Source organism: Elgaria multicarinata, chromosome 11 (assembly GCF_023053635.1).
Source record: "Elgaria multicarinata webbii isolate HBS135686 ecotype San Diego chromosome 11, rElgMul1.1.pri, whole genome shotgun sequence".
Taxonomy (NCBI): Eukaryota; Metazoa; Chordata; class Lepidosauria; order Squamata; family Anguidae; genus Elgaria; species Elgaria multicarinata.
Window position 1 is genome coordinate 26,411,832 of NC_086181.1, and position 18,425 is coordinate 26,430,256.

Genomic DNA, 18,425 nt, shown 5'->3' on the forward strand with positions numbered 1-18,425 from the left:
CCAGCTTATTATGAAACATTTTTTTCTGTGGGTTATCTAAGGTTGTAATCCTAAAGACCTTGTTTGGGAAAGCCACAGTAAAACTATGGGTCTTACTTCTGAGTAAACATGCATAGGACTGCACATAAAGATTGTATTTTTCACCCACAGATTAACAATATAACCTTTTTGTGTGCCTACCCTGAAGTAAGTTCTTTTGGGATCAACAGGACTTATATACTGATATAGGTTTGCAGGCTAAATCAATCAAGATCTTCTTCTCAGGATGGTCAGTCCTATCAGCAAACATGTGAATTTTGTCTCCGATTCCAGACAAGACTATATTATTTCTGCTATAAATTTTATAAGTAAAAAAATAAATTCTGTGAGCCATGCCAAACTGAAGCCATATGGTCCCTCACTTTCTATTCTATAGTGGTTTGATTATTGTTCAGATTTGACAAATAGGCTTTCATCAGTAATTATTTTGAAATTAGTCTCCTCTTAAATTATCTAAAGGGTAGTGATTAATTCTGCTGCCTCTCAAATCCCCTGTGAAGTTCCAGTAAACACTTAGAAAACTAATACCAAAGAATGTAATAAATATGACCAGTAACAGTAAGAGCTAGGGAGAGGATCTTGGATAAGAAGGGGGAAACTATTTTGCGAATGACTGATGGTCAATGCAATAAAATAAACTACTAGTATATTACTACTACTATACCATGGTTGACTTGTTTCTGGTACTGCTTGCTTGCATGGGATGCAAGGCAAACTTTGACAACTGTAGGGTTAGAAATCCTCACCCTCCGCTTCACAAGTATCATCAGCCAGGAGACCTCATCATTGGTGACATTGCTACTTATGGTCTCTTTGTCTCCAGTCCAACAGCCTTCACTGAAGAACCCCATCAGGCATCATCAGATGAACTTATGTAAGGACTGTTGTAAATTCCATTTATGGTGCCAATCAGAACAATCAGAGTAGAAGAGAGTCATAAAGCTACAGAAAAGGGGCTTACTGGATTATGCTTTAGGAATGGTGAAGGTTGTTCTAGCAGCTATTAAAAATATGAATTCACAGATAAATTTTTGTTTCTCTTAAAGATCTGCTATACAGATTAAGGGGTTGTTTTCAGTTTTTAATGGTGGTCAAGTTACAGATTTAGGAGCTCTTTGCACATCCCACAATGTGTTCCAAATGCATCTATGGCAATAGAAACAGATATAAAAAACAACTTTGGATGTGAGTGCTTGGACTTTAAATTGGTTCTTTATGTCGCTGAATCAAATTACCACTGTGCTTTGATGAAGTGGGTCACTTCATTGTATTCTGCAGTCACTCCCACTTCTATTTCAAAAGGGAAAGGATTCTGCAATAGCTATAATTAGGCAGAACACCTGTGTTATTTCTTTCGGAGACCTTCACCAGATCTACACCAAGCAAGATAAAACACTTTGAAACATTTTGAAAACTGTATATGGAGAGTGACATGGGCACCAACAGTTATCAAAACTGTTATAAACCATTTTAAAGCAGTAGTGTAGATCCTTCTCTTCACTTCAGGCCTATGCAATGTGCTCTTCTGATTCCTTGGGTATTCCTAATTAAAATGGTTTTCAGTTAGCTATAACCAATTCCAATATATACCACGAATTAAGGGAATTTTGAAGAAAACAATCTCCCTTGTTACGTGACTTGTATTTGGATATTTTATCTTTTTAAAAAATTTCTCAGCAACTTTATTTGGTGAAGCAAAGAATGATTAATATATTCAGACCTAATTTATCATTGTCAAGTGATCCATAAAAAATATATTAATGGAACTCAAGTTAGTCATGAGTGATTTCAGTCCCACTCATTTCATTGGGTCTAATCTGAGTACATCAGGATCCAATCTATTGTTCGCTTTTATTCTGTTCGATTTAATCATTGTCTCAGATTACTCTGATACAATAGTACTGCATTTAGCAGATAACAGAAGATAAAGGTAGTATTGTACAATATGACTGAAACTAGAGTTAGGCCTCATCTACACCAAGCAGGATATTGCACTATGGAAGTGGTATGAAAGCACTATATAAAAGGCAGGAGCCACACCAAGCAGGATATAGCGGTATGAAAGTGGAATATGGTATGAGTCAATGGGCCCCAATAAATAAAGCAGTAATGTGGCTCCTGCCTTTTGTATACCATTTTCATAAAATTTTCATAGTACAATATCCTGCTTGGTGTAGATAAGGCCTTGGTCACTTGTATCTAGTTATAGCCATAAATACTGCAGGTGAGACAATTGATATCAACCATGCTTAGGAATGTCATGTTTGACAAAAAGCATGTCTAACTTGTGCCATTGATTTCAATAGATCTACTACAAGTATGACTAAATGCAGATGTAACCCAGTGTATATCTGTAGCTGTTGAAGAGCAAATTCAAAAGATGTTGCTTTACATTACAAATCTTTCTATTAAAAGATAACTTCCCCAGAAATGGTAAGGGCAGTGGTGTGCTGAAGATGAGCACTGATATAGTTTGGTTTTCTTCTTAGCATAGGTCACCTTAGACTTAAGGGTAGAAGAAGGGTTGCATTTAAATCCTGTAATATAACTAATGATTTGGAGCACAGTGGTGATAATTAATGTATGTGTGGAATACCCTGCCATTACAGAATGCAACTTTTGTTGTAGGGTACTTCCTAAGCATTACCAGCACATCCTGGCCTTGGCATTTGCAGTAAAGGAAATCAATGAAAACCCTCAGATCTTACCCAATGTCACCTTGGGCTTCCACATTTATGATAGCTGTGACAATGCAAGGAAGACCTATCATGCCACAATGCTACTGTTGACTACACTGGAAAACGTTGTCCCTAACTATGTTTGTGATATCCAGAATACACTAACTGCAGTTATTGGGGGACTGGATGCTGAAATCTCCCTATATGTGGCAAACATCTTGGATACCTATAAGACTCCACAGGTAGGTTATTTGGCGAGCATGAGAATACATCACAAAACTCACTCTTCCATTTCCTTTCCAGTTCTATTTTGTCGTTTGGGGGCAGAAGTGAGTGCATTGTTTATGAATATCACATGCTGGCTAAGAATATTATTACTGTTTATTTGCTTTGTGGATTGGATAGTCATGGTGCATGAATACTGTATGATACTCCTAGCATTTGTATTGATAACTGTGTATGCAGAATCCACTTCCTCATTGCTCGGTTCTATTGCAATTCTGGTAGGAACAAAAGTCATTAACCCCTCCCCCATATACACACACAAAATCACTGGATCCAATGGGAGCTCTCCTCCATGTAATTGTGGCCTGTGGGGAAATGTGGGAAATAATGCCACATGGTGTTTGGCCCACAGGATCCTCCCAATTCTTCGACAGAATCACCTGAGGCCCCAGATTTTGTGGAGACATATGCACGTACAGCTCTATGAATGGGTGGCAGCAGAAGCAGTAATATCTCTCTATATTTTACTTGTCAATTAATTGGAACTGGATATTGTCTTATTTAAATTTGATCTGTTAAAATGATGTTCTCCAATCAGGATTTCTATAGGTTCCATTAAAATCAATTGGTTTAACTCCAACTACAGGCTCTCACCGTAATCTACACCTCAGGTGCGATGAGGTCAAGAAAAGACCTGTCGCGTCCGCCATTTTTGTTTCTTTTGAGTAGGGCTGGATGCGCACGAATGTTCGTGCGCAGAGGTGAGGTTTTTTTAAAAAAGGTTTCCCCACTCCCCCCACCCTGCCCCCAATTTACTCACCCCGCCCCCAATCTCCCCACCCTTCTGCTGATCGGCGCAGCTCCTCTCTACATGTGAGTAATCGCACGCAGTCAGGAGAAGCCACTTCAAAGGGCCACACGCTCGCAGTCTCAGTCTCAGCCCAAGACCACGAGAAAAACTGGGCCCAAAGTGGTGCCCACTATCCCAAGGCAAGGGAGAGTTGATCCCTGCCTGAGCCTGGGATCCCCTGTGAGTCATCTGGATGCACAGGGGTAATCCCGGGTATCAGCCCGGGATAGCCCCTTGTCTAGCTAAGGCCTAAGTCTGGATGCAACCCAATGTCCTGGTAGAGACATCCTATCATTATATACATCCTTCCACTGAGACCATTATCCTTGAACACTCTAGATAGCTAAATTTAGTCAATAGTCTCTTAGATCAGACTGTTATCTAAACAAAAATTATGTTCCCAACCAGATGCCAATTAAATGTGTGTGTGTGTGTGTGTGTGTGTGTGTGTGTGTATATATATATATATATATATATATATATATATATATATATATATATAATAAAAGGATTCTAAAGATGCTGATATGATTTCCTTTTCCACTACGTAAAATCTCTCCTTAGCTCATTTATGGCCCTGCTCCCATAATGAATGCGAAAACTCCAGGTCTTCCCTTCTACCAGTTGGCTCCACAAGAATGTCTTCAGCATGAGGGGATTCTGTCTTTGCTTCTCCAGTTCAAGTGGCTGTGGATTGGGATTGGTGTTATGGATAATGATAATGGAGAAAGATTTCTCCAAGTTGTCATTCCACTGTTTTCTAAGAGTGGTGTCTGTTTTGCCTTCATAGAAAGAGTCCCCAAATTAAGTTTTGACAATGAAATTAATGATGGATTTAAACAGGGGGAGAAAATATATGATAAAGTGATGGGCAGCAAAGCCAACATTGTGGTAGTCCATGGAGAATCTTATTCCACAGCATTATTTCTCTTCCTTCCTTATTTCTCTTCCTATCTATCAGAACAAGAGGTCATGGCAAAAAAAATAAAAGGGAAAGTATGGATAACAACAGCTCAGACAGAGTTCACTTTACTTGTCCTACAAAGGAATTGGGATGTAGAATTATTCCATGGTGCTATATCCTTCAGAATCCACTCCAGTGACCTACCAGGATTTCAGCAGTTTCTTGAGAGCAGAAACCCTTCTAGCTCTAAAGAAGATGGTTTTATCAGGGATTTCTGGCAACAGGCCTTTGGCTGTGTGTTCTGGGATAGTACTATGGGCAAGGCGGATGGGGACATTTGCACAGGAGAGGAGAAGCTGGAGAGCCTTCCTGGATCATTCTTTGAAATGAGCACAATTGGACACAGCTATTGCATGTACAATGCTGTCTATGCAGTGGCTCATGCTTTACATCATGCCATGTCCTCCTCTAGAGCTGAACATGGTGCAGTGGTGGATGGAGTGGAATTCAAACTCCAGAATCTACAATTTGGGCAGGTAATGGGCTCGTGTCCCTCATATAACAGGGCAATGTATTTTGTGTTTTATTCTCCCATGAAGTTTTCTTAACATTTTCAGCTTCCTTCCCTTGCCCCAACAAGAAATAATAGAACCGTCCTTATTTCACTCCGTCAATTAGCTTTCCTCTAGGTGCTTTCGGAATATATGTTATGACTAGTGTTGGGTGTTAATTTTACTGATTCATGTAGCATCCCCTCATGCAATCTCTGGCTCATATATGGTTAACAGTTCTCCAAAAGCATTCTCCAGGGCTGGCCTTAAAGATGGGCAAACTGGGTGGCGACCCAAGACTGCCAAGCCAATGGGGGGGGGGGGAACCTGAGCTAAGTGTGTGGTTTTTTCTTCTTCGATGTAGATTCTACATTGAGCTGCAGTGACAAAAATAAGGTGTCATCAATCTTTCAAGGTTCTACAGATTCTTTGAGTACTAACTACAAAAATGATCTTCCTTCAATTAGCTTTTGAGGAATACTTCTTTTTCAATTCCCACTTTGATGTTATTTCTGCTATTTAAAATTCAGTGGAACACAGCTTTATTTTGAGGCAACATTGCTTGGGATGGAAGAACTCATCTCCATCTGCACCACTCACTGGACACATTCTGGCTACCCAGTCCTTCTTGCTATATGTAATGTGGCTCTGGGTGGTCCCACGGCCCCTTGTAAGTGGCACACAGCCACTCCCCCCCCTCACTGAGCTGCCATTTTGTGTTAAAATTGTGAAGACACCATGTAAGTAACATTATGTAAAGGGGGCATTTAAGTAACATTACAGGCATTGTTATCTTCAAACATCAACTGGACGCCCATGCCATCACCAAGCACTTAGATCTTCAAATACTGTAAACACTATAGGGACTATATGAATAGCAAAGTTGCAAGAGGTAAGCTGGATACCTTTATATGTATTATTGTTCTTTATTCTTCTTAAAACTGCCCAGGGAACTTCGGCTGTTGGTCAGTATAAAAATGCAATAAATAATAATAATAATAATAATAATAATAATAATAATAATAATAATGAGAAGAATAAATTGGAGACAGGCTGCAACTGAAACACAGTGGATGAGAGATCAAGATTTAAGTGTTGTCATTCTCAACGCACCAGCCCCCATAAATCCTCTTCATGGCCCAGAGAAACTGACTAATGTGGCAACTGGCCACCAAAGGTATTCAAAGACAGTGGGCCCAATATCCTAGAGCCATAGCCTTCATACAGCTGAAAAAATAAGCCAGCCAGAGCCTTATTTTTCTGGTACCAATTGAATTTAGTATGAGTTTCAAAGCTGACATTACTTTAAATTCATACTCAGCTTCTGCTCTTCACCCACCCATCATCCATTTCTGCTCTACAGAAGGTGCAAGAGGACTGATCTGGATCAGAACAATATCATGATTGTCTTCAGCTTTTAAGATCCAGATTGGAGCCTGTACTCTAAAGTAAAGATAAGAAAATGATGTGGATGCTATATACTGATTTCAAATTTTGTCCTTTTTGGCCCATAAAGACCTAAATTCAGTCTTTCCTAAATCCCAGCCTTTTCTTTTTCACTCTAGCTCCAACCATTCCTAAACTGGATCTCATTTAACAACAGTGCAGGGGACAAAGTTTCCTTCAACCAGAATGGTGAGCTAGTTGCTGGATTGGATGTGATCAATTGGATTATCTTCTCCAACCAGTCATTTCATAGAGTGAGAGTGGGGAGGGTGGATCCCGAGGCTCCCCAAGGTCAAGTATTCACCATTGATCAAAATGCCATAACATGGAATGGCTGGTTTAATCAGGTAGGCTCCAATTGTCAGCTAATTGGAAATAGACCCTTTTAGAAATGAGCAACTGTTCCTGCGTCTATCATAACTTTATTGTACAATAGTAAACACTTAAAAAGGAAAGGTAATGTGTGAGTTGATAAAATAAATGAAGAACAACATGGATCTGCACTCCTGAGAACTTTGTTTCCCAAGAAATTGCTACAAGAAATTTTAATGAGATGATAGTTATACTTTGAATGTTTTGAACAAGACTTTCACAGAAATTAGAGGTCCTGTGAAATCCAAGAGTGGACAACAAATGCAACTTTGTACATTATTATTATTATTATTATTATTATTATTATTATTATTATTTATTTATATAGCACCATCAATGTACATGGTGCTGTACAGAGTAAAACAGTAAATAGCAAGACCCTGCCGTATAGGCTTACATTCTAATAAAATCATAATAAAACAATAAGGAGGGGAAGAGAAAGCAAACAGGCACAGGGTAGGGTAAACAGGCACTGGGTAGGGTAAAACTAACAGTATAAAGTCAGAACAAAATCATGTTTTAAAAGCTTTAGGAACGTCAGGACTTGTAGAAAATATGTTTTATTCACTAAGAAAGATGGTTAAATTCTAGAGACCAAAACAATTTGTTGTTCCTTGTCCATGGAGTTCTGTCTGCTGTTTCTATTCACTCTAGCTCTGGACAAATCAATGATGTGTCTTGGAAAACCTTAATATAAGAGTTTCCAGATGAATTGCTCCACGTGTGTTTTGTGCATATGGTCAAATATACTGTTTCTTTTTAAAAGTAGAAATTGTCCATAGGGAAAATAGAACTTTGAATGCCTAGGATGATTACTAGAAAAATGTAAGTACGCCACATTGAGTCTGTTCAAGTGTTTTTGAAATATTATATCTATTCATTTAATTTATCCCAACTGGTAAATGCCTGCAGGGTGGAATGCAATTATAGTCACAACAGCAACACAATGACAGTATACTAAACATTTAAAATATGTTAAATCAATGTTGTTGTTGTTTTAAAAAAATGAATTACAAATATTTTAAAAACAAAACATTAAAATATTAAAATACTGGGGAGTCAGCAGTACAATTAATAAGCAATGCAACAACTGGAAGCTTTAATGCCTGATAAAAGAGGAGAGGAATAGAAGGGCCTCCTCAAGCTTACGGATTCCAGGCTCCGTATTCCTTCCTCCTATATTTCTCTTTTCCATTTTTCTATAGTCCCGGCCTCTTTCTCAGTGTACTGAGAGTTGCCAACCAGGTTATCAAAAGAAAATGAAGGAGGGGGAGCCATTTTGCTGCTACGATTGCATTCCATGTCCAGAAGGGAAGATTTCAAACCAGGAGGGTAAGAAATATATATGGAGAGAGGGGGGGGGGACAGAATTATAAGAACAGAATAGCTATAATCCAGACAAATGTATAAAATACATCAGAAGTCCCCCCCCCCAATATTTTAGCAGCTTTATTCTCAACAAGAGATTTTATTGCACTCCAGCATGTGATAAATTCACTGTGAATTTCTGGAAACTCACTATAGTGTACCTATATGATGGCACCATCCAGTAGCTTTATTTTAAACATACAGAACATCTAGTAACTGCATAATGAAACATATAGAAAGAAAACCTACAGATGAAACTTTGTATAAAGGAGCCTATTAATCCTGGAAGGAATTTGGCAACAGAAGCTCCGGTAAGGGTGGAGGCTTCTAGCCTTGTGTCGAAACGGCCTCAGAGATCATTGGGAGGACTAAATAAATCCAGCAAATAACAATGACAAAAGCATTCTGAGTATCCAGTTAGTGGGTGGTTCTGGTGATAACTAAAGAAAGAACAAACCTTTAGAATAAGGTGTCCAGCTTCCCTACTACCTTGCATATCAAAATTCCATTTTTCGTTGGCCATTTCTTCATGGGGATGTCTCTTTTCTTCTAGACCTAGCAGCCGTCATGGATGCCATTGCTAACTTGACAGCTGGAATATATTTTGTTGAGTTCCTGTCTTTGAACACTTTTAATAATCTTCAACTAATGAAGAACAAGGTAGTCACACATTAACAGGGTCAGCCATTCATGCAGTTTGCTAGGCAAAATCCCCAAAAGCCACAGTGTAATTCGTTGAGCAAAAAACCCCAAAAAAACCCCAACCCTATGGTTTACAAAACAGTGTTAGGACTGTAGAGCTTTCAACAAAGCACCAAAAAGCAGGAAAATTGGGAGTAAAGGTTCACAAGCCATAACGCCACACCCTAAGGAAGCAGAAAATGCAACTGAAATTCTCATTCTCCCAAAGCAGATAAGCCATGAAGACAGGATGGAGAATATGATATGCAGAGGTGACTGTGGGGTTGTAGAAAACTGATGATGAACAATTGAGGGCCACCTATTTCTCTCTTTTTTAGAGCAGCCCTTCCCCATCCTGGTGCATTCCAAACGTATTGGACTACAACTCCCATAATTACAAGTCAGCATGTCCAATGGTCAGGAATGCTGGTACTTGTAATTTCAAACATCTGGAGGGCAGCAGGCTGGGGAATGCTGTTCTATATTCATACCAAATACAGGGTCTGCCCCAAAGTGGACACTCTGGTATAGGCTAGATACAAAAAAGGCTGGATCCTGCAGCTTTAACTGCTGTGATGAAGATGGAATTTCATCAGGTGCTGTAATGCATATAAATGACATCTGCTGAAATTCCCTTTTCTATTCAAGGTGCTGGTTTTAACCTATAAAGGCTTACACGAATTGGGACCACAATACCTGACAGATTGCCTCTCCTGACATAAACCTACCCATACACTACACTCAACATCCAAGGTCCTCCTCTGGGAGCCTATTTCAAGGGAAACTCAGAGGATGGCTACAAGAGAGAGGGCCTTTTCTGTGGTGGCCCCTCAATTGTGGAACAATCTCCCTTACGAAGCCTGCCAGGTGCAGACATGGTTATCTTTTCAGCACCAGGTCAAGACTTTTCTCTTCTCCCGGGCTGATTCTGGCCCGCTTGCATTGGTTGCCTATACATTTCCGAGCCCAATTCAAGGTGCTGGTTTTAACCTATAAAGGTTAAAAGGTCCACAATACCTGAGGGAACACCTCTCCCAGCATGAACCTACCGGTACACTATGCTCAACATCTATGGTCCTCCTCCGTGTGCCTATTCCAAGGGAAGCTCAAAGGATTGCAAAAACAGAGAGGGCCTTTTCAGTGGTGGCCCCCCAATTATGGAATAATCTCCCTAGTTATGGGTGCCTGGCACCAACATTGTTATCTTTTTGGTGCCATGTCAAAACTTTTCTCTTCTTTTCTTTTCTCTTCTCCCAGGCATTTAACAGCATATACTGAATTTTTTAACTGATCCCAGAATAGTTGTTTTAAATGGATATTGTATGGGGCAGTATATAAATATAACAACAACAACAACAACAACAACAACAACAACAACAACAACACAAGAGTCCTGTTCTCGTTTCCATATGGTCACCCTAGTTATGTGGTTGCGGTCAGTCTAAATCATCTCCAGGGGTCCCTTACTCAGTGCCTCTGATCGCAAAGACACTGTTGATGACCCCCAACTCATTTACTCTTCAAGTTACTAGGCCAGTTGAAAATAGATTTTCAGACATAAGCAGAAAAACAGTTAAAACCCTTTTTAACTTGTTAAATCTATGAAAACATGTCACACAAGAAGTCTTAAGCTATGAATGGTTTATAATCCAGGCAGAGAGTGCAGCACATATTTTAAAATAAGAAGTCCTGTAAAGCCCAACCCTCAACAATGAGCAACACCAAATATGAGGAGAAAACTGCATCAAGCTATTCAGCAGGCAGGTGCCTCAGTCAGAGAAACTGGGCTTGGGAAAGCATAGCTCAAAATTAGGGGTGTGCACGGACCCCCCGCTCTGCTTCACTTGCAGATCCACCATTTTCGGAGCGGGCCGCTTCGCCCCACCCCTGCTCCACCCACTTCCGCTCCGCTCCGCTCAGAGCTCCGGATCCGGATCGGAGCTCCGTTTTTTCCCCCATAGGGTTGCATTGAAAGCTAAAAAATTATACAACGTTTTTTCTGTTCAAGTTAGAAACCTCAAACTCAGCACCATGAAAGCTTATCCACATGTCCACACGCACGCCAAGTTTCAAGCAAATCCCATCATCCCCTGATTTTTGGCGAATTTTTGAAAATCGGGCACCCCATTCAGACCCCTTGGGATAGCTCCGTCAATTTGCACGTTAGAAACCTCAAACTCGGCACCAGGACAGCTTATCCATGTGTCCACATGGACGCCCAGACTCAAGGCAGTCCCATCATCCCCTGATTTTTGGCACGGCTCTAACCTCTAACGCACCACCCATAACCCTAATTCACACCCCTTTCGATAGCTCCGTCAATTTGCACGTTTGAAACCTCAAACTCGGCACCATGATAGCTTATCCATGTGTCCATGTATAAGAATATAATAATATGTTTAAGAATATTACTAAATGTAGGGAAATGGGACAAGAAGTGTGTGTATGCTTTCCCCAAAATGCTCAATCTGTGGCTTTTGCACTACACAAAAGCAGGCTTTAAGAGAGGAGAGGGGGGAAACGAACCAACCAAACAAACACACACTCCAAAATTTAAAAATAAAGTTTATATTAAATCAAAGTAAGGGAAAAACACAGAGCAAACTAAGCAAAAAGTCAGAAAGAAGCAAACAAACACACGCGCCAAGCTAAAATCCTAATCTATCTCCAAAGTACACAGCAGCAGCTAACGAACGCTAAACCCACAAGACGCTGAGAGCTCAAAGATCTCAGGATGACTCTGCCTTAGTCCCCCCCCTCGAAAGTTGGGATTGGAGGATGCTTCATGAGGAGATCAATTCTCATCAGGATTGGGAGTTGAATGTGCCTGTCATCGCTTCAAAAATAAAAAAAAACCCAAACTGTTTGTTGACCCAATTTTTAAAAAATTCTAGCAGGTGACCCGCACGACGTAGAGAGGTGAGAGTAGTCTCAAAATGACCCCCATCCACGACTCTCTGTGCACAAGCATTTTCAGAACGATAGCTTAACCCCCCCCAGTTATCCCCGATTTTTTCCCACAATGCAATCCTATGGGCGAAAAGCCGAAAACCGCCATTTGAGCCGCGCTGTCCCTGTTTGTTGACCCGATTTTTAAAAAAATATAGCACGCGACCCGCACCACACGGAGAGGTGAGAGTAGTCTCAAAATGACCCCCATCCACGACTCTCTGTGCACAAGAATTTTCAGAACGATAGCTTAAAACCCCCCCAGTTATCCCCGATTCTTTCCCGCAATGCAATCCTATGGGCGAAAAGCCGAAAACCGCCGTTTGAGCCGCGCTGTCCCTGTTTGTTGACCCGATTTTTTAAAAAATATAGCACGCAACCCGCACGACGCAGAGAGGTGAGAGTAGTCTCAAAATGACCCCCATCCACGACTCTCTGTGCACAAGAATTTCCAGAACGATAGCTTCAAAAACAACCCAGTTATCCGCGATTATTTCCCGCAATGCAATCCTATGGCGAAATGTTTTCAAGATGGCGATCGGAGCGCTCCGCCTGAAAGAGGAGCTCCGAAAAATGGCCGCTTCTCTTCGCCTTGCTTCTAGGGGTTCGCGGTCCGCTTCTACTCCGCCTCTGGGTAAGGCGGAGCAGGCCAATCCGCTACTGCTTCTCCGCTCCTAATCGGAGCGGAGCACATGCCTACTCAAAATAGTCTCAAAGCCAAGGGGGAAATATGTTCCAAAAGAGAAAAGAGGACTCTTCTTCTCTCCAAAGGGAGGCAAGAGCCAGACTGAATCTTCTTTTAATACATCAGGCAGCAAAAATATCTTTCTTCAAGGAAAGCCAGGTCTGCCTATGAACTAAAGTTTCATTCCCATTCAATACCATAGATTCGATGTGGTAGGGTCTGGTTGCACTGAGGGGTATTCTTGACCATGAACACACATGCACACACTCAGAGAGAGGTTCCAGAAATTGACAGCTGCTGTTGCTGTTTTTACTCCAGATGTCAGATATCCCCTCCTCCCCCCACCCTCAACATTCTGAGTGCCACATTATGAGCTTCCTTAGGATTTTATTAGCAATTAAAACATTTTTAAAAAATAAGTAAACTGGATTTTTTAAAAAATGAAATCCCATTTTACCATGTAGAGTAGGAATGGAACACAGAAATGGAAATTGTTAATATGTGGTGACTTTTGTGGGCCCACCACAGCAAGGCAAAAATGGTTGCCCATACTTTTTCAGAAACACTTTTGTGTGACAGTGTTTTTTCCCTCCTAACTGTACTTCCTCAATCTTTAACCAATCTTCCTGAAATTTTTAGTGTGTGTTAAATAGGATTTTTTTCTGGCATGTTTAAGTTACAGAAAGATTACTAAAACTGTTTTGGTTTTATTAAGGTTAGAATGAACAACCAGCCCTTATTCCTCTTTTCAATGGTGGAACCTGTTTTTTTTCCCTTTTGTACCTTAACTAAGAATGCATGGCTGTACATCTTCAAATAGTAGAATAGTACAGTATATCTCACACATATATAGCTGTACAGCTGGTTGCCGTCACTGACCTCAGTAGACTTGAAGAGCAACTTTACATTCAAAGGGCTGCATACCCGCCAACAGCTGCACAATACTACACAATTTATTTCAACTGACTTTTAATAATATAAATACTGTCAAGTTTTCTTTTATTCCTGCTCTATCTGATCTGGGACTGTGTATTTTGTCCAAGGAGAGAGATAATTCTGAGCTGCAGCTGGCCTTTATGTTTTCAGAAATGCACTAGAATGCTTGATGTCATCTTAATACCTGCAATCCTTACCAGTAAGTCATTCACTATGCTATCCCTTTTTTTGTAACTGAGTCTGTTCTGCAGACCTCATGGCCAAAAGTTCAGAACTACTCTGATTCCCTCCCTCTCCCCCATTATCATCCCTTTGCTTTTAATACCACGTAGCCTGATGAGCTCAGCATCCTAGGATCTAAAGACGTTTGCACAATCAATGTGGCATTTGGGTAAATTCTAATGAAGGGACTGCCTAGCTTCAGATATTAGAAAAATAAGAGGTTGCTCTTTAATAAGCACGGTACATAATCAGATTTAGCAGGGCATTCTGATCTCATCTGGCTTATGGCAGCACTGTGCTTAAAATCCAAGATACTGCTTCACCCCTACAAAACTCTCAACCATTTAAAACCCACTTTCTCTCATTTCAAATGATCAGCACTTAATCTACATTGCAATTTTAACAGAGACTTGGGGCCTTGCTAGGCCTACCAGGTGTTCCGTGGTTGAGGAGGGGTGAATCTGGATTTTCCTGTTTAGGTGTGACGCCTCATGGTGCACACGTTGTGAGGATTATCCCAGTGTTGGAGGGGGGTGGTTGCGGGAGTTTGCTCCGGTTGTGGTGCTGTTGGGTTGAGCACGGCATGCGCAGCCACACCAGCCTGATTTCTGGGTGGGTTTTTTTTCGCCTGCCGCACGATTTGCGCAAGTGCGAAAGAGCGCAATTCGCATAGATCAGCGGCAGTGGCGGCTAAAGTGGTGGTGCTGCTGTTGTTCCATGCCGCCACCCCCCTCAGGCTGGGCAAAGGGGAACCAGTTGGGATTGGGGGATGACCCACAGGGGGCATGGCCAGCGGTGGCAGGAGGATGGGAACAAGTGGCATTGTTGAGCGGCAACATTGACAAGGCAGGGATGCTGCCATTTCCTTTCGGGGGTGATGACAGGCGTATTGTGATCCAAGGACAGCTGTCTGCATGGGCACTCTGCGCCTACACATCCCATCATGCCTCTGAGTTTTGCCGGCGATGACCGAACCTGTGCCCCTCCCCCATCCCATGGAGCCAACCCACATCTGGACATAGCCATGGCAGCACTCTTTCCGCATGCCCTTGGATTTAGTGCGGCATTCTTCTGTGGTTCACTTATTGCCTCTCTTGCCCATCTCCCGTGCCACTTGTTGGAACACATTAAAGTTGCAGTGGCTAGCCCTCAGCTGCTCTTGTATCCTCTGTTCTCCCCAAATGTCCAGCAGATCTAGTATCTCCTGGTGGCGCCAAGTACTTCTCCTCCCCTTCGGACCCATTCCTGATACCTTCACAAGGGCCAACCAGAAAGAAGGGGGGGCTCGTCAGTTTCCACACCATCGGAGGTGCGAAACCAGCATCAGCAGCCTGCCGCTGTCACTTCCCCCCACCCAGCAAATGCAGTCGGTAGGATAGGGGAGTGTATTGACACAGTGCAAAGGGGCCCCAGGGCAGGTCCCTCCCCCTGGGCTGATGGTTTCCTGACCTTCCGCCTGCCACCGCATGGCCGATGGAAGATGGCCACCCACCCTCGCTTGCTGCCCCCTTACAGCCAGCTGCCACATACCCACACCAATAGGCACGCAGCCCTGCATGCTTCTACCATGCCCGTCATTCCCCGCTCGCCTTTACATCTTCCGCACAGCGTAAACCACCGGCATGAGGACGGTACCTGTGGCTGCCCACCGCAATGGGTCATCAACTTCCCATTACAGTTGGATGCCCGCCTTCCCGAAAAGTGACCCACACAGAGGTACCAAGCTGCACATAACCCACATCTCCACCACACACACCCCAACCACTCAACAGACACTTTTTTGGTCCTCCGTTCGTGCGCAAAGTGGACCCATTTGGTTAAAAAAAAGCTGCCAAGCCGCTGCCACAGCTGCGTACAGGGCACAAACGGCGGAGGAGGTTTGGCCAAAGCCGCTGACCACTCCCCTTAGCATGCCTTTTCCTGACCAGTGCTGACCTTGCCAGAAACTGCGCTGACCTCATTTCATCCCACACTTCCGCCTCCCGTATGCAAATTAGCGCGCGCTGACAGAAAAAGCTGTGCTGAAATCCGTTTCATAAAACAGGGGAAAACAGAGGTTTCACCACAGGATGAACATGGATCCTGGTGAACGTCATGTGGATCTGTAAAGACGATGACGGTATGTAACGCGCGCTACAGCCCCATCTAGCAACGGCCTTGTTCTCTGTGAGAGAGTAACAGTCATTGCAATTCAGTCCAGTTGATCTCATGTGTCTGCAATCAAGACCACATCCTTTCTTTTTCAGACATGGATGACTGCCATAAATGCACTGAGGAAAACTACCCAAATGTTAAGCAGGATGCCTGCGTTCGCAAGACTGTAACCTTCTTGTCTTATGACGAACCGTTAGGATTTAGTTTAGCCTGTTTTGCCTTCTCCTTTGCTTTGACTACAGCTCTGGTGCTGGGAACCTTTATGAAGCACCACAACACTCCCATTGTCAAAGCCCACAACCGGAGTCTCACCTACACTCTCCTCATCTCCCTCCTTCTCTCCTTTCTTTGTGCATTGCTGTTTATTGGCCGTCCTCAGAAGGTGACCTGTCTCCTCCGACAAACGACTTTTGGCCTCATCTTCTCAGTGGCTGTTTCTTGTGTGCTGGCAAAAACCACCACGGTGGTTCTGGCTTTCATGGCCACCAAGCCAGGGTCCAGGATGAGGAAGTGGGTGGGGAAAAGACTGGCCATCTCCATTGTGCTTTTCTGCTCCCTCATCCAAGCCAGCATCTCTACTTTGTGGCTTGCCACCACTCCACCTTCCCCAGATATGGACATGCACTCAGTGGCTGAAGAAATTGTACTGCAGTGTAACGAACAGTCTGTGACTCTGTTTTGCTGTGTTCTGGGCTACATGGGCTTCCTGGCAATGGTGAGTTTCACTGTGGCTTTCCTTGCAAGGAAGCTCCCTGACAGTTTCAATGAAGCCAAGTTTATCACTTTCAGCATGCTGGTCTTCTGCAGTGTGTGGTTATCTTTTGTTCCATCCTATCTGAGCTCCAAGGGAAAATACATGGTAGCCGTGGAGATCTTCTCTATCTTAGCCTCCAGTGCTGGGTTGTTGGTTTGTATCTTTTCCCCCAAATGTTACATTATAGTGTTGAGACCTCAGCTGAACACGAGGGAACAGCTAATAAGGAGAAAAGATGGAAGAAGTGTGTAAGAGCCTGTGTCTTTTACTGTTTTTTGTAATCTAAAGAAGTAACTGCATATTATATATCAGGATATATAAGTATCTGTCATATTTAAAGCATTCCAGGAGGTTTTACTATTCTCCCAAGATAAAAAAAAATGTAAAACTTAATCAAGACTTAAAAGGAATCAATGTATTTATTTATATTTTTTATTACATTTATATACCGCTCCATAGCCAAAGCTCTGTGGGTGGTTTACAAAGGTTAAAAACAGTGGGCATTAAAAAAAAAATCGTAACTCAAAGCATTCAGCCTTCACTACAGCAACATGTTTTAGAGTCCCCACTGATCTTGTGCTCGCTTACGCTGTAGTCCCTACAACACCTGCACATTGGTCTTTCCTGGGTCTTGCAACCTCAATCTTCTTCCTCTATGACTTGGATGAAATCCTGAAGCTGCAGATGCTAAGGCCTTAGCTAGACCTAAGGTTTATCCTGGGATCATCCCGGGGTCCTCCCTGTTCATGTAAATGACACACAGGGGATCCCAGGAGCAGGCAGGGATGACCCTGGGACAACCCCAGGATAAACCTTAGGCCTAGCTAAGGCCCAAGAGGGCATACTGACCTTCTACTTCCCCTATGTGCTTTCATCTAGATTAGATGGAATGACTAAGATTAGTAATGGTTGATTCATTGAGGATACAGAGGCCGTGTCTACACCAGCCATTAATCCTGGGTTTAGCTCGAGGTCATTCCTGTGAGTCCAAATGACACACAGCTGATCCTGGGATCAACCAGGGATGACTTCTCAGATGTCCTGGGAGAACTGGGACTGGGCTTTTCTCAGTTTTTCCATGGTCCCAGGACAACACCGAGATCCATGGGCAGTGTGGTGCTCACTCCTGAGTACTCCCCCTCCCTGAATGAAGTGGGGCTGAGCAACCAGGCACAGAGCTCTGTGAAAGGAGTCCATGCCCATTGGGGGTGAAGCAGGGAGCATTTTCGCCATCCCTAAGATGGCTCTTAGTTTTTTTAAAAGAACACAAACACAACACCTTATATTTGGCACAGGATCACACCCACACAATTGTGCAACCATCTCCTTCTTTAAAAACAAAACAAAAAAACAAAAAAAAACAAAAAAAGTGCCATACCAGAACGGCCCTCTTCACTTCCAGGATGACACACTGTGTGTTTGGTTCCTAGGAGATGATCCCAGAAGCTGGAAAGCCTGAGATCCTCCATTCTCATCCTGGATGTCCTGCAGGTGAAGATTAGGCCAGAGAGAGACTGGGGGCAGATATGGACTGGGACTGTTAACCCCATGGGGTGACAGAAATGTATTCCAAAAAATTCTGTAATCCAAAAAATCCTAAAAATTAATATC

The 18,425-nt window shown here is 42.6% G+C and overlaps 1 protein-coding gene across 1 annotated transcript; it reads left to right on the forward strand.

Moving 5' to 3' along the window:
* Nucleotides 1–704: 704 nt before the first annotated feature.
* On the forward strand, nt 705–17,066 carry LOC134405608 (vomeronasal type-2 receptor 26-like). The gene is made up of 7 exons (XM_063136848.1): nt 705–913; nt 2,668–2,959; nt 4,357–5,232; nt 6,813–7,040; nt 8,271–8,397; nt 12,009–12,011; nt 16,153–17,066. Exons 1-7 carry the CDS (start codon nt 705–707, stop codon nt 17,064–17,066), a joined length of 2,649 nt encoding a protein of 882 aa, XP_062992918.1.
* Nucleotides 17,067–18,425: the final 1,359 nt, after the last annotated feature.

Coding starts and splice junctions, on each gene's coding strand:
- LOC134405608 (XM_063136848.1), top strand. CDS start 705: ATGGTTGACTTGTTTCTGGTACTGCTTGCTTGCATGGGATGCAAGGCA. Junction 2,960..4,356: donor ATACCTATAAGACTCCACAG/GTAGGTTATTTG, acceptor ATCTCTCCTTAG/CTCATTTATGGCCCTGCTCC. Junction 5,233..6,812: donor AGAATCTACAATTTGGGCAG/GTAATGGGCTCG, acceptor TTTTCACTCTAG/CTCCAACCATTCCTAAACTG.